At 45.5% G+C, this 24,407-nt stretch overlaps 1 protein-coding gene across 2 annotated transcripts in view; it reads left to right on the top strand.

Annotated features, from left to right (window-relative positions):
- Positions 1 to 24,407, top strand: part of SAMSN1 (SAM domain, SH3 domain and nuclear localization signals 1) — a 1,266,558-nt gene that overhangs the window by 280,568 nt on the left and 961,583 nt on the right. The window contains exon 5 of one of the 2 annotated variants that reach the window (XM_069636417.1): positions 15,062 to 15,169. In XM_069636417.1, the coding sequence (XP_069492518.1) occupies positions 15,062 to 15,169 (108 nt within the window). The remainder of the gene's footprint in view (positions 1 to 15,061; positions 15,170 to 24,407) is intronic. The other variant, XM_069636418.1, reaches the window with a different exon arrangement.

Below are 24,407 nucleotides of genomic sequence, written 5' to 3' on the forward strand. Positions count from 1 at the left end.
TCTACAAGCTATAGGTCCCTAGATTATTTGGTCCATTGTGATTGGGTGGGTTACACCCCTAGGCATAAATCTCCACTTTAATTAGCAGCATGCAGGATGGACACCCAGATGCGGCGTGCCCCATGATGCACCCTGCCTCCCTTCCATCAATCAGTACCTTTAGGGCTATGTGTCAATTAGTTGGCTAGGGATGGCTTCAAAACTGTAGCTTCTTATCTGGAAAAGTTATGGCATCCTGTGTTCTGGGTGACATCAGACATTGGTACCTCTTCGCCCTTGGCTGGTCACGAGTCTGTTCACTGTGAATCTGCTTAATTTTCCTGTTATTAGCTGCCCCTAGTTGTAATTTGATCTGACAATCGTAGGCTCAATGTGGCGTTAGGGTATCAGCTTCGATAGGATCAAAGACATCAGAGAAGTCCTGATATTCTACTTGAAGTTCAGGGGTCAAGGTGCCTGCTGCTGAATGAGGTATTTCTAGTCCCTGAACGGGTTGTTGACAACTGAGAGGTAACGATTTCCTGCAAATGTTAACACCCTTTGTCTCCAATCGATGATGGGATTATGGAACACCAGACATATAATATTGGGGATTATCTGGAAATTAGGAGCTGAGATGGCATCAAAAGATAGGGTCACCTTATGCCTTGTAGAGAAGATCATAAGCAAGGGAATGGTTTGATGAGTGATGGGGGTGAGGTTAATGCCGATCGGTGAACTGAGATAATAGTTTCACTGTACTGTGTTTACCATAATGGAATGTTTTGTGACTCTGCAAACTTAACGTCAATGAAATTGACCGTGGTTCTGCTGTCTATCATAGCTAAGTAATCCCCCATACATGTGTAAGGTCTTTAAGTAGAACCTTGATAATGAAGTGTTGGGTCATAGAAATATTAGGTGGTTTCAAAAAAATCGGTCAAAAAGATTGAGATTAAATGACCGAATTGGAGATTTGACCAAATTTCGGCCATTTGAAAATAATGAACGAAATCCTCAAATTCGGTGGCAGGAGCTGAAGGGTTTTCCCCCGCACACTTGCTCACTAAATTGTGAGTGACGGTTGTGGGGGTGTCCCCCACAGCCGGTCCCACAAAAAAAGAGGAAACAACCCTGTGGCGCTGGATCCCGATCATGGAAGTGAAAGGGAACAGGTGTTGCAGGGATACAGCGATTCAGCAGCAAGGTAAGTAGGTGGATAGGGTCGGGTAGCCAAGTCAGAAATGTTCAGGGAAGAAAAATAATCTTCGGTCTTTTCTCCCTCAAACATTTCCATATCGGGCTTTGAACCCCGATCCAGTTTCAATGGGGAGAACTGCTTTAGACTTGTCATTTGCTACTTTGTTTCCTGCATTTTCAGCATGTCTTTTGGGGTATTTCCAGACTGAATGACCGGTATCTCTGCAGTAGTAGCAAAGGTTCCCTTTCCTTCTTCTTTTCCATTTGGCCGAGGACACAGGCCCTCACATACTACCTAGTTGCATGGACTCACTTTCTATTGCAGCCTTCCTTTCTCCCCATCGCTGATGGAGTTGGATTGCAAGTGTGATGTAATTGTTAAGGTCTGTGGGTTGATGGACGATCTGACTAAGGTTATCCTTGAATGCTTCTCTTAACCTTTGTGGAACAATGTCGACTTGCCTTCCTCAGGCCAAGTAGTTTGAGCAGGCAGATTCTGGAATTGGGAGATGTACGCTTATTACCCTGCCACAGGTGTATCAATTAGTTTCCGATTGACTGGTTTGCATAATGACGATCAAGCATTGATCAGAATGCATCATGAAAGTGGTCATAGTTATGTAACAAAGGGTCATTGCTATCGACTCAGGGGGTACCCAGGCTAATGCATTCGTCTCCAAATTGAGCAGGATAAAAGCGACTCTGCTCTGATTGGATTGATACAATTGGGGTCTATTCAAAAAGTGTATGAAACATTGCGTCAGGAAGGGTTTGAATTCTTTCGGCTCTCCACCATCCTTCATGGGCATACGAGGAGAAGGGATGCTGGGACCTAATCCTGGCAGTTGTAATGTGGCAGGAGTGAGTTCAGAGCGGTTGTCCCCCCCCCGCGCACGGCGACTGCTGGAAGGATCACTTCCTTCAACGGATCCCCAGGGTGTGCTAACAATAGGTGTTTTATCAATCTTGCCATCTACTTTTCCCTGCAAAACCATGACGGCTTAGTAGAGGATGCAATTCTCTTGCCGAGAAGTGGTGACCTCTGCTTGCCATTTGTGTAGAGCCCCTGATAATTACTTGACGATCGCATCTATGGTCCGGGAGAGTAAAAGGTCTGCAATCTGTTAGAAAATGATTAACTTGATCACTGACCTTGACTCTCAGGAACCACGTAATGAGTACTTCTAGGAGATAAAGACGAACTGAACAGAGTCTAGAGTTCCTCTTCCTCTCCAAGTTTGGGGGGCGTTTGGACAGGAAATGGGATGTTCTGTCCTCTCCTAGGCAGTATTCATCATGGACCCATGAACGTGTTGCTTGTGATCGGGACCTGATGGTCGGGACTGAAAGATATAATGTACAATTATAATTAGGTAGAATACTGCCTGTAGGTCGGTACCCCTCTGCAGTGTGATATGTGCATTACCTGGAATGGGAATGTGAAATGGAGGAATTTGACACTGGGTCTGTAATCTTCACTGAGCCCTTCCAAATAAAAAAGCCTTTAAGCTTAGTCATCTAAAATAAACAGTCCCAAAGAAATTATGAACTAACTACAACGCTAAATACCTTTCTAATGACCTAATACCTGAAATGTTCTAGGGTAACGAGGTAGTCCGTAGAGGAGGCTCAGCGAGACTCTGGATCCTGCAACTGAAAGTTTTCAAGATGCTGCGACTTCATGTTTACCCAACTTATAGTTCGAATCGCCGCAGTGTTACATGGCACCCAGATTAGTGGCAGCCATCTTGGTGAGGTCCAATGTGGCCTATGGGACAGCCATCTTGGTGAGGTCTGATCCTGTGGATGGGGCAGCCATCTTGGATGCAGTGTAATGTGGCCAATGGAGTAACCGGCTTGGTGAGGTCATGCAATGCAACATGTGGGTGGTAGATGCTAGCGAGAGAGAGCTGCGTCCAGCAAGCTTGCCACAGATTCCCTGGGAGTAGGGTACTGCCTTGGCACGGACCAGACAGGAAAATCTTGACAGACAGTCAATCAGGGAAGTCAATCAGGATAGATGTTCACTGATCACAGAACCCATGGAGGAAGTATTAGAAAGAATTCACTTCATCACATCGGGAACCCACACAAATGGGCCTCATTACGACCCTGGTGGAACGGGTTAAAGGGTGCTACAAAAGGATGCAGACCTGTTAAACCCGTTCCGCCACATTACGAGGTCCCCTCGCAGGACACGGTAAGCACGCCTGGTAAAACCAGGCATGCCTACCGGGTCCCGCGAGGGGAAGAGGGAGCAAACAACGGGCCACTCGTAATCGGCCCATTGTTTGCTCCCATTCCCATTCAGCCCCCCGTGGGGGCTGAAATGGGAATGGGGAAGGTCTGGGTCCTTGGAGGGAGGAATTACCGGGCCCTCCGAACTCGGATTGGCCCGGTAATTCCTCATTCTGGGAACCCGGACACGATTTCAGTGGCAGCCATGCCGCCAATAGCTGCATGGCTACCGCAGAGGTCGTAATGAGGCCCATTAAGTGAAAGTTGAGGTAAGATGTCTCTTGCAGGTCTCTTAAAAAAAGAGTCACAGTTGGGTGATCCAAGAATTGAATGCTGTGGTCACCAACCTGGATTGCACATCCCAAGTACTGTTGATAATTTTACAGAGATATTTAGCCATAGAAAACCCCAATGTCTTCTTTGCAAACTTTGAAGGGGTTGCTGGAATGGCAAGATGGGTTCGAAAGAGATGGGGGAAATGTGTTCCACTCTTCCTAACTGCCTTCCTACCAGCATCATATCATGTTTTGTACCCGGGCAGTGCAACTACATATAAAAGCAATAAAAAAACGAACCCTTCAATTAAAGGGTCTTGATCTTGATTTTTATCAAGTGAATTTGAGGTGATAGAGTTTTAGTGCCCGAGTGCTCTATCAGTTTATGATATCTCTCTCAGTCTACATCAAATGAGCAGTAACATCACTTTACAACTGGTCACATACTTTCGGCATAAGAACGTTTGAATACCAGTGTGCTAGAACATATGCAGAAAGCATATCTGCCATGGATTCCACCAACTGGGAACCTCTTATGAAACCCTTCCAGGGGCAGGAAGGAGGTTGTAACAACCCCAATAAGCAAACCCTGACCCAAAGATCCACCTAAGACTAGTATATCTATCTCTTCCCATCCAACTGAAAAGGGAGAAGTGAGGTTTTAATTAAATTGTTCTCCTTCTCACTGACCATGTTCCTCCTAAGTGTTACTCCTGTGATAAAGCAGGTCACATTGCACACACTAATATGGATCTTGCATCAGAGGATCACATGAATCCTAGCTACATGTGTCCCAGTGAGGATCCAGATCAGCTTGATTCTGAGCGGCACTGGTACCTAAAGGAGGAGGACAAGGAGGATGGTGAGCTTAGCATACAATATCCCCATGCAGGTGGGAGACAACACTACTGAGGCTGTCCTAGAATCTGGTAGCAAGCAAATGACTATCTATGCTGACTTGGTGTTAACCATCAGATCCTTCCCAGTAAGCATGTCCAGATTACCTTGAGGGCAAGAAGTGTATCCTATTTGGTTGCCCTAAGCTTGCTTGTAGATGGCGCAGGTACACTCACGGAGGCTGGAGTCATTCCAGGAATTCCCAAAAGGATGGGTCTTATAGTGTATTTAAAGTGCTGTTAGATTGATGGAAAACCTTTCATAGTATAAGCTTAGATTCCTCTCCTGAAGGGAAGAACCGACCAATGACCCATTATGCCTTTCTCTTCCAGTTTAGGAGATTGATACCAGAAGAAGACCAGAGGATACTATGATAATGGTCACATGACTTTCCCTGTGGGAATTCAGGAAAGGCTTAGCCAAACACCAAGGGCCTCATTACAAATCCAGAGGAAACCCGCCAGTTCTTCCGGCGGGTTGCCACCAGACTCGTAAAACTTTACTGGCGCCTGACTTCCCGGTGCCACTGGAACATTGCAAGTCCCAGCGGATTGGGAAGTCAGGCGCCGGAAAATGTTAGACCCCATTCCCATGGAGCCCCATAGGACTCCATGGGAATGTGGGACATAGGCATCAGCACCATTGCTAACGGTGCCGGTGATTCAGTGAAAACTCAGCGGGTGGGTGCTGTTACGCACGGCAGGTCAGACCTGCTGGGCGCAATGCACCCGGCCCCGCAGACTTGTAGTGTGGCGGTCCAGAAAGGGTGCCGATATGGTGCGACTGCCACCCTTATTTCCGAACCGCCACACTTGTAATGAGGCCCCGAGTCTTGTAACTAGCACATGGAGGATGGGTCAAGAAAAAGTAAAGGACTAAGCAGTCGAGAAGGCAGAAATCAAGGAGGAAGGGTCAAGTAGAAGGAAAGGAGGGGTGTGACAAGGTAATCTATTGTTCCCCATAAAGTAAAGCTGCAGAACTAAAGGCGGGTTGGCAGTACCCCCTCTCCACTTCCCCTGTGGTGCTATATGGCGGATCCCCCAAAGCTCACCACGTTCTTCTGTAAGTCAGGAATGTGAATGGAGTCTAGAGGAGCAAGCAGACCACAGGCTAATCTTGGGAAAATATGCATCATAAATGGGGGAGATTGAGAATGCACCAGTAATCCCAGAGCCTAACCTTTTATTCACAGTAGAAAAGAAAAACATGAAATATGGTGCCAGAATCAGTGATCTGCATATCCCGCACTAGTGAGTGATGTTCCACCATGTGCAGTGTGCATTCCCAGGTCCAGGTGCAGAACTGGAGTATGTCGGGTGTGCAAGCTAAAGCCTGGGCCATGTCCTTGAGCCACACTACAATTAAAGTAATGAAATCATGACCAGCCAACAATGTCACTCCATTCAGCAATGTGGACAGAAGGAGACTCACAGGGAGATGGAGAAACTGTCACTCAATATCTATGGGCTATATTTACACCACCTGATTCCAGCATGGTGGACAGGGTGTTTATTATTTTGAGTCATGACTACTGGAGCATGAGCTGATCCTGATCACCTACAGGGAACCACTAACATTGGTCACTCTAATATAGCAGAGGTGAAACCATTAATCCAGGGTCTATTATGAGGCTCAAAGCTGATGAGGAAACAAACAGACAAATCATAGCCTTCATTAGTACAATCATTCTGTCAGCAATGGTATAAAAGGAGAGACAAACCTCCAGACTCGGTGGGTACTAGGCAGCATTACTGAGAGATAGTGTTGGTGTGGTAGACAGAGCAAGAAATTAAGAACAGAGGGCACAGGAATTATGTTTCCCAGAGATAAATTAGTGAGAGAAAGACAGGAAGGAGGAGAACTACGAAAGCAGAACCTGTGTTGGCCAGGGCAAAGAAGTCCAACTGTGGCAAGAAGGGAGTTGGCTCAGCCAATTAAGCCAGATGTTAGGACGCTTCGAAGTTAGAGTAAAGCTATAGATGGGAGCTATAGTACAGCCCCTGGTGGAAGTTGTGAGGCCTCCTGCCAAATAACGTATTGTTTTTAAAGCCTTTTTAAAGCCTTAGAGAACCAAGGTAAGGGGAGGAAGACCTGTCAGCATATATCCATTCAGCTGAGACTACTTACCAGCAACATCCATAGATAACTCCCTGGGAGAGAGGGCTCACATACAGTTCTTAACCAAGTTGCTGTGAGGCTATTGTCTCATCCTGCAATCAAGGACCCAGGCACAGATGTGAGGCCATCCCCTCATGCTGCAATCGAAGACCAAGACACTGCTGTGAGACTAAAACCTAATTCTCCAGTCCAGGACCAAAAGGATGCTGTGGGGGTGTCACCTCATCTAACTCGCCATGACCAAGGCATAGATTACAAACACTCAAAGAGTCCAGACAAACACCACAGCAAGGACTAATATACAAGTCGCAACAAGGACAATGTCATCGTGAAAGTGCTGAGACACTCTAAGCGCCCAGTGACTGTGATTGACTTGCAGAACAGTGTCCTGGGTGTGCATGCACAGGTTTTTTTTAACTGGATTATGATTTCAACTTTGGGCTGCTTGTTCTTTGCATTAGGCCCCTTTCCGATAATTTATGTTGACCCAGCTTCCTTTACTATTTGCGTTGAATTACTGCCTTTGGAGCTGCATACACTTCCTGCAAAGCTTACTTGATAATTTGCCAGAGGCATAAACGAGCAGATATTATACTGGTCCAGAAAGGCGTCCTCCTACTACACCTCAGGTTGTTGGTGATTGGGCAACCCGAGAGAAGGTGGCATAGATTGGACTCATATTTTGTTTTATTTTCCTTTCTTTCTTCTTTCCTGTATACCAATATAAACCGTTTAAATTCAACAGTGTTTCTGTTCCGCTCTACCTGATGAAGGTGCACTCTAGCTGTGAAGGTGTTTTTTTCTCACTTTCCTCCCCATCGTGTCATTGTCACATCAATCATATGAGTACCTGAGCATCTAACTATATTGTCTGGCAATGTTTATTTTAATTTTACATTTTTTACATTTATAAAGCGCACAAACAGCCCAAAGGCATTGTGGCGCTGTTACAAGCAGTCTTACTTAGTTTCAGAGAGTGAAGAGGGAACAGGGGAAAACATAGGAGACAGCCTGACTGTGGTGCGTGGTTACAGTGAACCTTATAGCAGTGAAGCAACAACAGTTAAGCGACTAGTTGAGGGAGAAGTGGGGGGGGTGAGGGCAGTGCGATGTTGGAACTGGGAAAGGAAATGAGAGTCTGAAGAGGAAAAACTGGGCTTATGTTGGTGGGAGGGGGTGAGTTAGTTAAAAAGAATAGTTTTTAGCGCTTTCTGAAAGGAGTGGTGTGAACTCTCTGCTCTGAGGGAGTTAGGTAGGGCATTCCACAGTTTGGGAGCAATGTGAGGGAAGCTGGCGCCGCCTGCTTTGACCCTCTTTATGGTGGGGATGTTGTAGTAAGCTTATTCGGATGAGAGAAAACATCCATTAAACGAACACATAGTAAACATAATACATTAACATAGGGCCTCATTACACGGTAGGCGGTGAGCCATGGCGCTATTAGCGCCATGGCTCATGCCGGTAAAATACTGGCACCGCCTTGGCGGAAAGGGGATTTACCGCCCCATTCCAAGGTTGGAGGGGCGGTAAATCCCCCTTCCACCATTGCCCTTCCCCATTCCCATTTCTGCCCCATAGGGCTCTATGGGAATGGGGAAGGCGCTAATTACGGCACCGCAATTCTGCGGTGCCGTAATTAGCTCCGAGGTCCCTTAGCGGGTTGGATTTTAACGCCTGCAAAAAGCAGGCGTTAAATCCCCCAACCCGCAAAGGGACCTCGTAGTAAGGCGGTAAGGATTTACCGGTACCGGTATTTTACCGGTACCGGTAAATCCTTACCGCCATCCATGTAATGAGGCCCATTGTATACATAATGAAAAAGAAAAGAAAAACTCACACCATAACAAGTTCATAAGCTCAAAAAACACACTTAAAAGCTTCACATTAAATGTTTTAAAATAGAGCATCCTATCTTTTTAAAAACCCCTTGCTTCTGTTCATAGCCGCCTTCAAATACGATAACAGGGCCCATGCCGTCAGTTCGGTTTCTGCGGTTAGAAGGAACGTCATAGCCAGTCTTTATTGTCGTATTTCCGTGCTTTGTATGATCTGTAATAGTGTCTGTCTCCTTATCTCGTGGTAACCTGGGCAAAACGAAATGAAATGACTCAGGTTCTCGTTAGGGTCTCCACACACAGGACAGCTAGGATCACCTGGGTAACCAGGCCATTTCGCAGTGTTACCTCTCAACACTAAGCAATCGAATCTGGCCCTGGTGATGAACCAGCTATGTTTCCTCTTCCCTGCTCAGACAAGATACGGTTGTAAATTCAGAGTCCTGCTTATATGCTTGTGATAGCAATCAGCATGAGCCACCCATGCAATCTGGGCACGCTTAGCAATAATGCCTCGGGTCACTGCCTCCTTTAATATTCGTACTTCCACAGGCAGTAACACTGCCGCCGGTGGGAACTCAATAGAGTCATCACATGGTGCCAAAAGGTCCTTAACCATCCTTAACCATGGGATTTTAGAGCATCTGTCCCTGTTCAGCGTAATGCTTATAATGCAGGCCACAGGTCTCCTGTAAAAGGGTGATATCATGGTGTTACAGAAAGTCCCAGTTCTCATCCAGCTTCAGTTTCCCCCTGGAGCCAGCTATATTCCAAGAGATAATCTTTACCTATGGGGCAACCAAAGGAAGCACCAACCCACTACCTGATGTGCACATAGGTGCCCCCTCTAGAGTCGAGGACGAGACTGTCCGCAGTCAGTCTTGCTCATCCAATGTAGATAGGGGCTCAAATTGGGGATGTAATGGGGTGGCCTGGCAAAGGTCTGCATCTGTGTAAAACCTGTCATTGGTTTGAGTATTTAGGATTTGATGTCACATGCTACTATGTGATAGCAATAGCTCTCAAATGTTGTGAGTACTAGAGCAAACAATGACAATAGTGTACTTGTGTAGATTGTGGTGAGGTCCCTGTGATGCAACCTGACGTGAGAAGCGTCAGGACACCAATGTACTGTAAGGGGCATCTCACTGCATTTGTTTCAGTGCACGAACAGACCCTGAAGAGTAAGCACTGAATCCACACACAAGCCTCAACAAACTGGCAAAATGGTGGTGGAGGTCATCACTCCCACCCACAGACGTTCTACCGACGCTCATCCTCGCAGGACGATCACGGCTGTGCCACCCTCTGGCACAGTAAAGGGAGTCTTTTCCCTGACTTGCACAGTGAGTAGGTGAGCACCATATGAAGCACAACAACCTGTGTGAATCCTGAGTTTGCGGCTCTTTGACAGAGGGCTCGGGGAAATCGCACTAAAATGTCGCCCTCACAATTAAGACGGCCGAAAATGCCAATTTATTTATTTTTTGACCCTCCCTTACACCACATATATATGTGGGGGGTATAAAATATAATATTAATATGCAGGGTTGCGGGGATCACCCCCTCGCATATATATGTGGGGTAAAGTGGTATAAAAAAAAGTCAGCATTTTCGGCCATCGCAATAATTACATAGATCCGTGCTCGGGCACCTCTGTGATTAGTATGAGAAGCAACCTGAATATTTCAATAGTAGCCAAGTGCTGTCCAGATGCTACATAGCTTTGACATGTTCACTGGGGTCTGGATGATAGTGACAGGAAGAGGTTCTCTCAGACCTGTCCGAAAAGGCAACCATCTATGTGGGACAGCCAATTGACCTTGGCCGCAGGGTGATCAAGAAGGGAGCAGTGTGTGATTTATTCACCGCAGGACACTTGGCATCTCTGTGTGGCAGCTCCTAGTGGAGGAGTGCCTATGCCATCATCAGGTCATGTCTGCGTACTGGCATTGAGCCCAGGAGGGTGACAGTTAACCTAACCAAGCACAATGGCCGATGATGAGGGTGCACCTCAGCCTGCAGCATCAGTGTCAAAACAACAAGGCTCTTTGGCACCTCTAGTAGCCACAGGTGTCCCATCCAGCCTGGGCCCTTGTTGGACACTATGGCAGGAGATGCTCGACATATATTTCAACACTCTGGGAGAAGACAATGACCATGCCAAAAAGTCAACACTCCTGTATTCAGCAGGGCCTGGAGTGTACACAATATTCAAACCTTTGCACCGCTGGGACAACCCATGGTGAACCTGGACTATGAGAGCTTCAATATGTGCTCAACCAAGCAGAAGGAGGATGAATCCGTTGATGCTTTTCATGGCCAACTCCAGCACCTGGTGGTGTCATGTGCATGGGACTATGAAGAAGAAGTTGTAAATTAACTGCATATTTAAGGGTTGATCATCGAGCAAAATGAGGCACCAGATTCTGGGAAAACATGGCATCACGCTGACCTGCATTCTAGAGATGGGACAGTCTGATGAGCTGGCGGATGTGAGAGCCTCGAAGATGGCGATGGCAATGAAATGCAGTGAACAGGTGTGGAAACCAGCCACGAAGGCTATGTGTGTAAAAAAGGAGAAGAAGCCTGTGGCGATTCAGATATGTCCACATGTGGATATGATCTACCACATGTGGCGAATTGCCCTGCAAAGGGGCACACATGTGGGAGGTATTGAGTTGCGAATCACTTCACAAGAGTATGCCGCACCTCTGGGCCACCCACCATTTCCCGGGGTCTAGCTAGACTGCGCCCTTCAACTACGAGTCCATCACCCAAAGTGGCACAGCTTGACCCGATAGCAGACCAGGACCAGTACCAGGGGAGGACAAGGAGGACGAAGAGGACGTTTTCTTTATCTCGCGTTTGAAACAACTTAACAAGACAAACACAGCCAAGATGCATGGTGACAGTGCATGGGGCAGAAGTCCAGGTAATAATTGACACAGGGTGATCTGTCAATGTGATTGCTCACTGACAATATGAATCACTAAGGGAGTCCCTGAGTTTGAGTACATCCAGGGTGAAGATATTCACGTTTGGGGGCAAGGTACCCTTCCTGCTAGAAGGTACTTTTGTGCCAGATTTTACGCACAATGAGAAGAAGATCCGGGCAACATTTTTTATCACTAGAGTCAGTAGTGATATGCTGTTGGGGTGCCCGGCAGCAGAAGCTCTGGGCATTGAGAAGTTAACATTTGGGTTTTTCAATAGGATGTCCAGATGCTGGTAAAGCAGTTTGCAGAGGTGTTTGAGGGGATTGGCAAGCTAAAGGGTGATCCCATCCGGTTGCATATTGATGAGTCCGTACAGCTGGGAGCACTGAAACATCGGAGAATACCATTTCATCTGAGAAGTCTGGTAGAAAGTCCCTGGGTTTCTCCCATTGTGATAGCATGCAAACCTAAACAGCCGGATTCGGATTTGGCGCAGATCTGTGTAGATATGCACCTCCCGAACAAAGTCATCAGACGGGAAAGGCACATCATGCACACCATAGATGACATAACTGCGGATGTGCAGGGAGCTGTGGTTTTCTCAAAGCTAGACCTGAGAGCCGGATACCATCAGCTGGTTCGCCACCAGGACTGCAGATACATTAAAACCCTTGCCACACAGCAGGGCCATTACCTGTATAAGAGAATCAGCTTTGGGGTCTCCTCAGTGGATAAGGTCTTCCGAAACGCAGTGCGGGGTGGGATGGCTGACATCCTGGGAACTTTGAACATCAGTGATGATGTGCTGGGGTTTGCACAAATGGAAAGGTAGCACTTGGACAGATTGAATATGGCCTTCGAATGGATTAAGAACATGGGATTGACCATGAACAAAGAAAAGGGTAATTTCTCAAAAGGCAGCTGGAGTTGTGTTCCAACAAGGGTGTGTGTTGATAGACCCAGCCAAGGTGAAGGACATTCAAGATGCAAAGGCACCCACATACATTTCGGAAGAATGAAGCTTTTTGGGGATGGTCACCTATTGCAGGTGATTCATTAGAGACCTGGCATTGGGGTCAGAAACATTGAGGTTTTTGACCAAGAAAGATACAAATGGAGATGGTCCCAGGTAGAACAGTTGTTGTTTGAGGACATTAAGTCAGCCCTGACTGCAGACACCATAATGGCCTTCTTCAACTCGAAAAAAGAATCTGTGATAGTATTGGATGTGAATCATTTTGATTTGGGGGAATAGTTTGCTCATCTGGATAAGTGTGGCCAAGTCAAGCCTGTGGTGTTTTCCAGCAGAGCCCTATCTGCAACAGAACAAAGGTACCCACAGATTAGCAGGAGGTGCTCGCCCTATTATGGGGTTGCAAACATGTTCACCTCTACATCTATGGCAGACAGGTGACCGTGGTAAGCTACCACAAACCACTGTTCCCCATAATGGCAGGTTCTTCAACAGAGCCCTCGACCAGGATAGAGCAATGGATGCCATCTTTGTATGAGTATAACATTAACCTGGTCTATAGTCCACATAACCACAATGCAGCGGACTACCTGTGCAGACATGCTCCCCCCAGAGGATTCAGCAGAACAGGAGGTGGAGGAGACCAAGGATTTTGTACATCGTGTCACAGAGGCAGCTGTACCTAACTCTATGTCGATGGATGAAATAAGGGAGGGTTCCGAAAAAGACGATTGTTTCCGCATTTTGAAAGAAGCTGTATCTGACGGAGATGGGCCCTGGTTGTTGGCCAACATAGACAAGAGGACCGAAGTACCCTGCAACACATTGGAGCATCTGTGGAAGATTAAGGGTGAACTCACATTCACGGACGATGGGATGGTGCTCAGAGGCTTGAAGATTGTCACTCCCTCGGAACTTAGCTCCAGGGTGATCAAGCTTACCCACCAAGGATCAGCAAAGACCAAATCGAGACTGCGAATGAAGGTTTGGTCCCCGGGCCCTGGAAGAAAGGGTGGTCGAATTTGTAAAAGTGTGCCTATGGTGCCAGGCATCTGCCCCAGTGAACCTAGAGCCAAACATTGAATCGATGCCCCGTAGTTCCAAGCCTTTGGAAGTTTTACACATAGACTTTCACTTCTTGGTGGCCATAGATCAGGTCTCGGTACCCAGAGGTGGGATGTGCCCCATCCATTGCTTTGACTGATTTTGTACCAGTGCTGGAGAAAGATTCTGCCTCAAATTGGCTGCCTGAGGAGATATGCTCTGACAATGGTCCCCAATTCCAGGGGTAGGGCTTTGCAGTGTTTATGAAGGAGTGTGGGATAATCACACCACTGTGGCCAAGGGCCAATGGAGAGGCGGAGATATTTATGAGAACAATAAACAAAGTGTTTAGGATTGCTCCTGGGCAGGGGTCTTGTCCCCATAGGGCTCTCAACCAATTTCTATGAGAGTACTGCACTACCCCCACACTGTTCGAGAGATGTACCCCCGGCAGAGGCACTGTTCAACAGGTGTCCTTGTGGGCTGATACTAGACAGAGAGAATCGTGTTCCAGGGACCATTGATGACCTGAAAACTGCTGTGAATCGGAGATCAAGGAATGAACATGAGAATGTGTAGAGATGCTTAAAGGACTATGACCTGATGGTTGGAGACACTGTGCTGCTCAAATGCAGACATCTGTAAGGAATGTTATCCCTAACCTATGAGCCGATACCATTAGACATTGTGGATATGAAAGGGTCCATAATCACAGCCTCAAATAGCCAGGGTACAGTTGCAAGGAACTCAAGTTTCTTTAAGAGAATCAGACCTGAGAATTTAATCCCAAGGAACCCCTCACCCCAGCCCGATGATGGAGAAAGTGGGGTGGAGGAAACCATGAGAAGCTGGCAGAATGACGAGGAAGGTTGTCCTGAAATGCAGAGGAGCCCTAAGGCTGACAGGGAACCTTTTTGCGGAGACCTCGAAAGAAGAAAGATTCCTGAGGAGAGAGTCAAGGAGGCCACCAACTCGCCTCCAGGACTATGTAATGACTACAGGGTAAATGTCATGTTGGTGTGCATGTGTCCCTCAGCAGGTAACCTGTGCTAATGTTCTAAGCAGGGCGTTCATGTTTTTGTTTGGGTGCTAATGTTGTTAATGTTGGTTTTACGACTTATATGAAAAGGGAGGAGCGTTATGAGGTCCTGTGATGCGGCCTGATGTTGGAAGCATCATGACGCAAATGTAATAAAAGGGTCATCATACTGCGTGCATTTCAGTGCACGAGAAGACCCCGAAGAGTAAGCACTGTGTCTGTGTCCTTATTACCAGAGTTGCATTGCGGCATGCCTAAGCCGCACGAGCCTCATCAAATAGATGATGGCAATACTTTGGAAAGAAATTACTGGTTTTTAAATGCCTACCCAAGCTCTATGAAAAAGCCTAAATTATTATACCTCTTTATTATTATTACTATTTCTCTTAACTTTTCCTCATTGCTGTCTTTCAAAAAATAATGTTATGACATAAAATTATATCTATTTTGTTTCTTTAGCAGTAGTAAGCTAACACGTTTACCACTTGGCCTTTACCTAATTATTTGTATGTTTTAATGCTCAGAAAGGAGAAATAATAAATCCACGTTTGAGCAGAATTCTAAGAAGACTGAAAAAGATACATACAACAGAAGGCATTGTCAGCTTGAAGGTAACTGCTTAATATTTTCAGGTGATTTTGCTTTTTTTGCAGTAAGGGGGTTATTTACGGAGACCAATATTCATTGTGATGCTACAAAAGGTTGCTTTTACACAAACCTACCACATTTTGAAGTCTGTCACACCAGATACCTGTTTCTGTTTTAGCTCACAGATAGGTGGTGTAGAAAAATACATATTTGTGAGCCAACATCAATGTTATAAGCAGAGATGAGGGTTAGCAGCTAATGGTTGATCCAATGAGTTCTAGCTGTTTCCATTGCAGGTTGCCTAGCAGAGGCTACAACAACATTGACACCAGAGTCATGTGCTTCAAGGCGCAAGTTTATTTTTTTCACTCACAGAACAATAATAATAGTCAAAAACTATATTACTTCCAACTGGTAACTAATTTACTGCTGGATGTAATAAAATAATTTTCAAAATGCACTGTCATGTTATGTTATTTTCTCACATACGTGTAATTAATTTTAAACACCAGAAATGTTGTGAAATGTTGTGTGTGTGAATGCACAGATCAGTACTTACAAACGTGGTTTGATTCTCTATCGATCTTAGCATTCGACATAAATGTATCTGAACCAACATCCCTGGGATTCTTTCACGTAGGGTTAATCTCCCTGCTTGCCTTTCATTAGCAAAATGATTTCCATGCTATCCTATAGCCAGATATATATGTTGAACATACAACTGGGAAAATGAAAAAAAAATGTGCGTCAATTTCCTAACTTCTCAGGTGTGCAATGAAATTGGTGATCACATTTTATTGCTAGTTTGTGCAGATATGCTACTTCAATTGGCAGCCTTAATTGCTGGCTATATTGGTGATGTGGTGGGAAAATGAACACTGACTATTCTGGTGGATTAGTGAACAATGTACTAGCAAAAAACAATCAGCAGGACAACAACAAACCAATGACAGTAACAGACTAAGATGCAAGTGAATGTCCCCCGCCCTTCATTCACCGGTCTCTTATACCCAAAGGAACACATGCATTTCAATGAAAGGGGAGGTCCATCCAGGGCAGGGAATCATACTGAAGAATGTTACAAGCAGGGAACAAAGCCCCACTATACACGTCTTTGAAATCATCTGCGTTCTCATATGTTTAGACTGTGTCATCAGGAAGGACAGCACAAGGGGATACATTTAGTGGAACTGAATATACTCCTTAGAGGTTCACACATAGTCTGAGGCTGGTTAGCGTGCTTATAGTATGATGACTTGTATCTGCTAAAGCAGTTTTTCCTAAGAAAGCAGGAGCCTAACATATGCCCACAAGGAAGCATGTCTACACACTAGACGAAGAGCTTTCAACGCAAGGAAATGCACAGTAAAGCCTAAAGCATCACCTTGCACTGGCAAAAAACAGTTATCAAAACATGGCAGTTTGCAGTGCCTACTCAATATTATAATGTGGCAGTGTGCAAGAGGATTACATACAATTTTCAATTCCAGACTGCCCCTATAATTATTATCTTTGTGGGGCTTAGGAAGTGGGTCTTGATTTGTGGTTAGCGAGGACATGAATCCCACTAACAATCAAAGGGAATATGTATGTATGTATGTTTGTATGTTACCTGCTGCTTCATACAGCTTCACTGCTGCTCAAACTGCTTATTAGATTTGGAATCACTGATTAAAGGCATTTCTACCTCCCCACAAACGGACACACTGCATGCATCCCTTTGTCCCTTGCTCCCACTGGGATATATGATTATTGTAACTCTTTCTTTGTCTCCAAAAAACATGTGATTGGGGCACATCATTCCCATCTACATCTGTGATCAGAAATGTTTTCACATCTGGTCCTTAGAATCATTTGAGGGTTTTCTTTGGTCATAGGCAAATTTGCTAATTGGGATACAAGCAGTTGTCTCCCTTCATTTGCCACAGTCATAACCTAGGATTTTGCTTACACATGTGTCACTGTTTTGATTAAATATTTTGTTCAATGCATTAATTTGGTCCTGTGGACATTGTGATGTGGGTTAATGTGTTCTGCTCCTCTTACTTTTTATGATAAGTCTTATGAAGTGTTACATTTGAACTCTAGTATCACTTATAATTTTGCAGAATTGAGTCATTGATCACCAGAATCTAGAAAATCTGAGGATGTGAGTTGACTTGTGTCATACCATCTTCATTCTTTTAGATGCAATGGCTGCATTCTACACTGTTTGTCATAAGACCCTAAACTGCCACCTTATGATGAGTTGGTATTGAGGCGCAGTGTGTGTGGAAATGGTTTGAATAATTTAAATGTAATCACTCACAGTACTCCTGTCCTCTTTCTACTTGAAAGTGCAGTACACAAATTGTCATTTTTCCCACGGTTTGACTCTGTCCCCTATTCTGTGAAAATGTATATGAGTGCACATCTGAAACTCATTAAGTCCTTTGTGTCAGCATAAGCATCTATGCGGATGAAACACAATTAATATTTAACGTGAGTTCAGATGAATGAGACAGCTCCAACTGGTTCTCCCTCTGTCTGCTGGCCATTCATAGGTCGATGAAGAATACGCCTAAAAATAAACCCATATACAACTGTGATCTTAATTAAAAGGAAACGAGCCACTGACCTATAGCCTTTTAATCTTTGACTAGGACACATGGGAGACCCTCTGTGTCCAATAAAGGTGGTGAAACATCTTAGAATTCTCTTAGGCTCTGATTTTCTTTAGTCCCCTGGGTGATTTTGGTAGTTAAGTGTGATTTCATTTTGTCACCTTGCTGTGTGCACTCTGTTAGAGGAGTTTACGGTTTGCAGACAGCTTAGGTAGACTTCTGGGAGAAATGGCCAGGGATTTAGTCACCTGTCTTGCTCTCCTGATGTAAACCTGACTAATGTTGTTTTATTGCTGCAATGAGCATCGCCCTCATGGTCAGAAGTAACATTGGCCAATGCGCACAGCACCTGGACATGTTAGAGTGAGGAGTGAGGGAGCTATAACCATGCCAACCAACATATTAATGAAGGTGTAACAGATGCTTGGGTTTCATATCTCAAGCAGTTGTAGCTCTGAATCAAATATTATTTGTGCCCTTAACCCTTTGCATGTAGATTATGGTAATGACTGGAGTCCTTCAGGAGGAGTGAGGGAGCTATAACCATGCCAACCAACATATTAATGAAGGTGTTAAGGATGCTTGGGGTTTCATAGCTCAAGCAGTTGTAGCTCTGAATCAAATATTATTGCTGACCTCAACCCTTTGCATGTAGATTATGGTAATGACTGGAGGCTTCAGGCTGTACCCTTCCTTCATCTGCCTATTCCCACATGTGTGGTTTATACGGGGGTTTGGAACCCTGTTGTACGATGGCCCTAGATCAGGTATTCACCTGTTTCTATTTGGAGTGCTCTGATTCATTCTTCAAAAATAGTTGACACCATTTTAGGCTTTGAGAAAAGGATGTCTTATTATGCCAAATGGTCAATTATGCTTTTTAGTTAGAAATATTTGTCACTTGTATGACATCCATCCTGGTGTACAATTTTTCAGACTACTGTCATAAGCTGCTTGCTTACGGTTTCAGTGCAGCCAGGTATGTTGAGACAGTGGTGGTAGGTTTGCGTGAGGAAGATGTGTCCCCTGTAGTGCCAGGGGTTGGGATATTCCTCCCCATGTAGACCCTCGTGGGGGTCTTTGTTCATATTCCTTATGGTAAGTATAAGTGGTTTCACTTGTTTTCATGTATGGTACCCTACTGTTTACCCTCTGGATGCATTGTTGTGTCACAGGAGTCTATGATTCTAGTGGTGAGTCCCCTGACATGTGGGTCTTGTGTTGTTGTGGGTTCACTCTGGGGTTAGGAATCATGTGACACAGCTGTCTGTGTGCTGACATGTTCTCATGTCTGGTGACTTCGCAGGATTAAACTAGGATTTATCCTTGGTACAGCCTCTTGGGTTACGTATTGTCTGACAGGCCTATTTGTTCATAGTTTGTTACAATCATCATAATGCAAGTATTTACAGAAAGACATTCAGTTCATGGTTGAGTTGAGACCAAACATTACATTCCTATATTTGTATATGAGTTAAGCCTCCCTTTGTCTGAGTCTTATGGGCTGATTCATGGAATTATGTGCGCCAAAAAACGGGCTTTGTGCGCCATTCTGCACAAAGCCCATTTTTCGGCGCACATAATTCCATGAATCAGCCCCTTAGTTCTCTGGCACCTCCTCTTGGTTCTCCCTTAATTACTTCTAGTCCCACAAATCTGATGTCCTCTTTTCTTTCCCATTGATGTTTCTCCTGCCAATGCTGAGCGAGTGGGAATATGGCGTCCTGCGATTTGAAACCTAGTACGTAATTCTCTGATGGTACTGCCAATGTATAGTCGTTTGAATGTACAGATGATTACATAGATTACAAATTTGGATTTACAATTGATAAAGTCAGTGATTTTGTGGTGTTGGTTATCTCTAAAGATGAGAGTTGTTGTGTCTAGTGCATGCCTGCCCATGGAACAGTTTCCACATATGTAGAAACCCGATAGTTTAGCCACAGTTAGCCAATAATCCTTTGTGGGTACGTCTGATTTCATGGAGGAGAGACTGAGCAGGGTCTGTAGGTTTGGTGCCTTGCTCAAGGACAAGGAACCAAGCTATGTTGATGCCTCCATGTTGGCTGACAATACAATAAAGTAGTTCCCAAGCACATTGTTTTTCATGATGTATGAGCCTGGCGCCATAGGCGCCAGAACTGGCCCTATGAGGGCTTTTGAAGAGGATGCCAGGCTCTAGAGGCCCGAGTCCTCACTCCACCTAGCCAATGGGTTTGCCAGAGGGGGTTTTGGGTGAGGGTCGTGACAGCACTCCCCCCTAAGGCCCTTCCCATGGTGTTCCTTCTGTCTGGTACAGGTTTGGTTGGGAAGTTCCGATGGAATTTCCTGATTAGATGTGATGAATGGATCTTCTTACTAGGCTTCCAGGATCTATCTTGTCGTCCAAATCCTTTCCAACCGACGAGATAATATAGCTTGGTCCTAGAGTATTTAGAGTCCAAGATATCTTTGACTTCGAATTCTGGCTCTCCATCAACAAGTATGGGTTTAGGTGGTGTCGCAATCCGTGTGCTGGGTTGCATTGGTTTCAGGAGGGACACATGGAATACCGGGTGGATGTGTAGATTAGGTGGTAAATCCAGTTTCACGGCTGCCGGGTTGATCATTGCCTTAATGGTATAGAGTCCTAAGAATCTGGGATATAAGATCCGGGTTCCGTGGATGGGTACGAATTTAGCGGCTAACCAAACTTTGTCTCCTATTTGATAATCAGGGGCCTTTTTCCGGTGTTGGTCGGCGAATCTCTTTTGTTTTTCTTTGGCATGAATAAGGTGTTCCTTTGCCCTTTTGAAAGCCTGAGTAAAGGTTGTGTGTAGAGTCTTTACCGCTGGCATTTCCAAGCTGGCTGGAAGGTCTAGTTCAGAGGTACGTGGATGTCTGCCATAAAGGGTATAGAAGGGCGTTTGTCCCGTGCTTGAATGCAAAGAATTGTTATATGCATATTCGGCTATCCATAGTAGGTCTTTCCAATTCCTTTGTTCGTGGCTCAGCATGCACCGTAAATATTGCTTGAGTGTCTGATTGGTTCTCTCGGTTTGGCATTTGGGGATGGTGAATGGTAGATAGCCGAACGTCGATCTGCACCATTGCACAACATTTTTTCCTTAAATTTGAAACAAACTGGCTGCCTCGATCAGAGACCAGAACCGAAGGGAAGCCATGTAGCTTAACCACGCCCTCCAGGAACACTTTTGCTAAAGTGGCTGCGTCTGGGAGGCCTTTGAGAGGAATAAAATGGGCCATCTTTGAGAATAAGTCCACAACTACAAGGATGGTGTTGAACCCTTGGCTTGGAGGTAGATCAGTGATTAAGTCAAGGGAAATTGTGTGCCATGGAACTGGAGGAATATCCAATGGTTGTAGGAGACCAGATGTTTTTTGTTTCTGTGATTTATTTTGTGCGCAGACACCGCAGGACTGAATATACTGAATGATGTCCTTACGCCAGGTAGGCCACCAAAAGTTCTCTTTCACCTTATCTAGGGTTTTGGCGATCCCAGGATGCCATTCGATCAGTGAATCGTGATAGTTTGAAATAATATGCTGTTGTAATTCCTTCTTGGGTGCATATAGGCGATCCCTAAAAAGGGTAGATGGTCCTTGATGGTATATTGTTCTCCTTGAGTTTGCCATGCGAGGTAGGCATCAGGATTCATTGTCCATTGGATTTCTTTTCGTAGTTCTGCTTGTGTTAAGGCTGTCGTGATACCCAAGAGTTTGTCTTCAGGTATAATAGGTACTGGGTCTGGAGTTGTATATACTATTTAATCTATGCCCATGCGAGATAATGCATCTGCCTTTTTGTTTCTGACTCCTGGTCGAAATGTGATTACATAATCATAATAGACGAAGAAAAGGGCCCACCGTAATTGGTGCGAGGACTGGACCTTGGCTGTTTTGAGATATTGCAGGTTTCGGTGGTCTGTGATGACTGTAATGGTGTGTCTGGCCCCCAGAACCTAGTGCCTTCAGGCTTTAAAGGCGGATATGATAGCCAGGAATTCCTTGTCCGTGATGGCATAATTAATCTCTGGAGGTGAGAACTTTTTCGACCCGAGGGCCACAGGATCTAGCTGGCCGGTTTCTGGGTCTCCTTGTGAGAGCACAGCACCCATTGCGAGACTGGACACAACAGGTTCAACGACATAAGGGAGGTCTGGACGAGGATGTCGCAGGATTGGAGTAGAGGTAAACCTTTCTTTTAGTTCCTGAAAGGCTTCTTCTGCTTCTTCGGTCCAAGCAAACTTTTTATTGGTTTTTTTTAATAGTACTGTGATTGGGTGCACAACCTGAGAGAAGTCTGGGATGAATCGGCGGTAGAAGTTCGCAAAGCCCAGCATGCTTTGTACCCCTTTCAGAGACGTCGGTGAAGGCCATTTCAGAATGGCATCTACCTTGTGCACGTCCATTCTGATGCCTCCTGGAGTAAGGATAAAACAAAGAAATTCTACTTCGGTGACGTGAAAAAAGCATTTTTCAAGCTTTGCAAACAAGCAATGTTGACGGGGCTTGGTGAGACTGAACGAACGCACCTGACATGATCTTGTTCCGAGGCTGAGTATACTAAGATGTCGTCTATGTACACTAAGGCGCACACATCAATTAACTCCCTTAAGACGTCATTCATAAAATATTGGAATGCCGCAGGAGCGTTGCATAACACGAAGGGCATGACTTGATATTCAAACAAGCCGTACTTAGTACGGAAGGCAGTTTTCTATTCATCTCCTTTTCTGACTCGGACCAGGTGGGACGCTCCTCGAACGTCCAATTTGGTATAAATCTGGGCATCTTTAACTTGGTCTAGCATCTCAGGGATAAGTGGCAAGGGGTAGCGGTTCTTCACGGTGATCTGGTTCAATGCGCGGTAGTCAATACAAGTTCTCCTTCCTTTTTCAGTACGAAGAACAAAGGACTGGCTGCGGGGGACTTCAAAGGACGGATAATACTGTTTGTCGGTACTGGTCTAAATAGGATTTCAAATGAAGGTTTTCTGGTTCTGTGAGAGCGTAGATCCTGCCGCAAGGGATTTGTGCACCAGGAACAAGGTCGATCTGACAGTCATAGGGCCTGTGCGGCGGCAATGTATTGGCTTGGTCCTTTCGGAAAACATCCTGGAAATCATGGTATTCACTTGGCAAGGTATTAGTTGCTCCCAGGGTTGATACTGTTGCTCCGGGAGTCATGGGGATACAGACGTCTGGTTTCTCCTCTTGGTAATAGCAGGCAGGGGAGCAGTCACCGGGGAAGGTTAATTTTCGTGCCCGCCAGTCTATTAAAGGGTTGTGAGCAACCAACCATGGCATCCCTAGTATTAGCCTGAACTGAGGTGCCTTGATGAGATCGAATGAAATAGACTCCCGATGCCCGTCCTGGCACAGCAAGGTTACCCTGGCTGCACACTGGGTTACTGGTCCGGAAGCGATTTCTGTCCCATCCACGGTGGTTACCTTGTCCATACTTGGCTTAGAATACAAAGGAAGCCCCATCTCTGCTGCCAGTCCTTGATCAATATAATTTCCAACTGTTCCGCTATCGATGTATGCTTCAACGCATGCATTCTTGATGACTGTTGGTGGTTAATTTAGATCACTGGTATTGCAAAGTGCGAGGACAGCAACTCTTTCTTCTCACTCGACAAACTGACCTCTACGTTTGTCGAGCTTGGTAGTTTTCCGATTGCTTAGCTTCATCCTTCTCTGTGGCCCGACTGTTCTTCGTGGGGGTTTTACTGGCAAGTCCTTCAGGAAATGTCCTGGTTTCCCACAATACAAACAAACGGTTGTTGTCTTCTTTTGTCCCGCTCTTGTTTTGTTAATGGAAGCCGTATCCCTCCAATCTGCATGGGTTCTACAGCATTTTCACGTACACAGGGTGTGTTTTCCCTTGGTCGAACGTACACGGTCCGAGGGTCTGTCTTAGACCGGTCTGCCTTTCGGTCCTGCAACCGGTGGTCTAGCTGCACGACCAGATTTATGAATTCTGCACAGTCTCTGGGTGATCAACCACCTGGGCTAAGACGTCCTTCAATTTGCCTCGTAAGCCTCAATGGAATAACGTGGTTCGTTTGTTTTCTGGCCACCTAGCTTCGGCAACCAGTATGTTGAAGGTAGCAATGTACGTTAACAAGTCCTGATTCCCCTGTGGGAGGGACAAGAGTTCATTGTCTACTGTTTGTTCCTGGGTATAGCGAGCAAAACTTTTTTCCATTTCTCTCTGGAACCCCCCAAAGTCATGTAATAGAGGATCGTCATGGGTTACCAACGGCACCGACCAATCTGCTGCACTACCACTCAGGTATGATAAGATAAAAGCTACCTGACCTTGGTCGTTTGGAAATGCTCCAGGCCTACAAAGCAAATGAAGGCAGCACTGATTGATGAATGCCGCATACTTCCGTGGCTCGCCTGAGAACCTTTCTGGTGGTGCCAGGGGCACTGTTCTAGGTAACGTGATCTGTACCGGAGTGAGTGGTATGGCAGGGTTTTGCATCGTTGGATTGTTTCCAGGTAGAGGCATCTGTCCTGCCTATGATTGCAAGTATTGCCTGCTAATCTCTTCATTGTGTTCTTTGGTCACTATTAGGTCTCTCCGGAGGGCATTAGTCTCTTGTCGGGCAGAATGAACCTCAGCACGAAGCTCTCCTAGTAATTGGGCCAATTGGTCCATTTCTGAT

This window comes from Ambystoma mexicanum, chromosome 7p, assembly GCF_040938575.1.
Source record: "Ambystoma mexicanum isolate Mex_15411 chromosome 7p, UKY_AmexF1_1, whole genome shotgun sequence".
NCBI lineage: Eukaryota > Metazoa > Chordata > Amphibia > Caudata > Ambystomatidae > Ambystoma > Ambystoma mexicanum.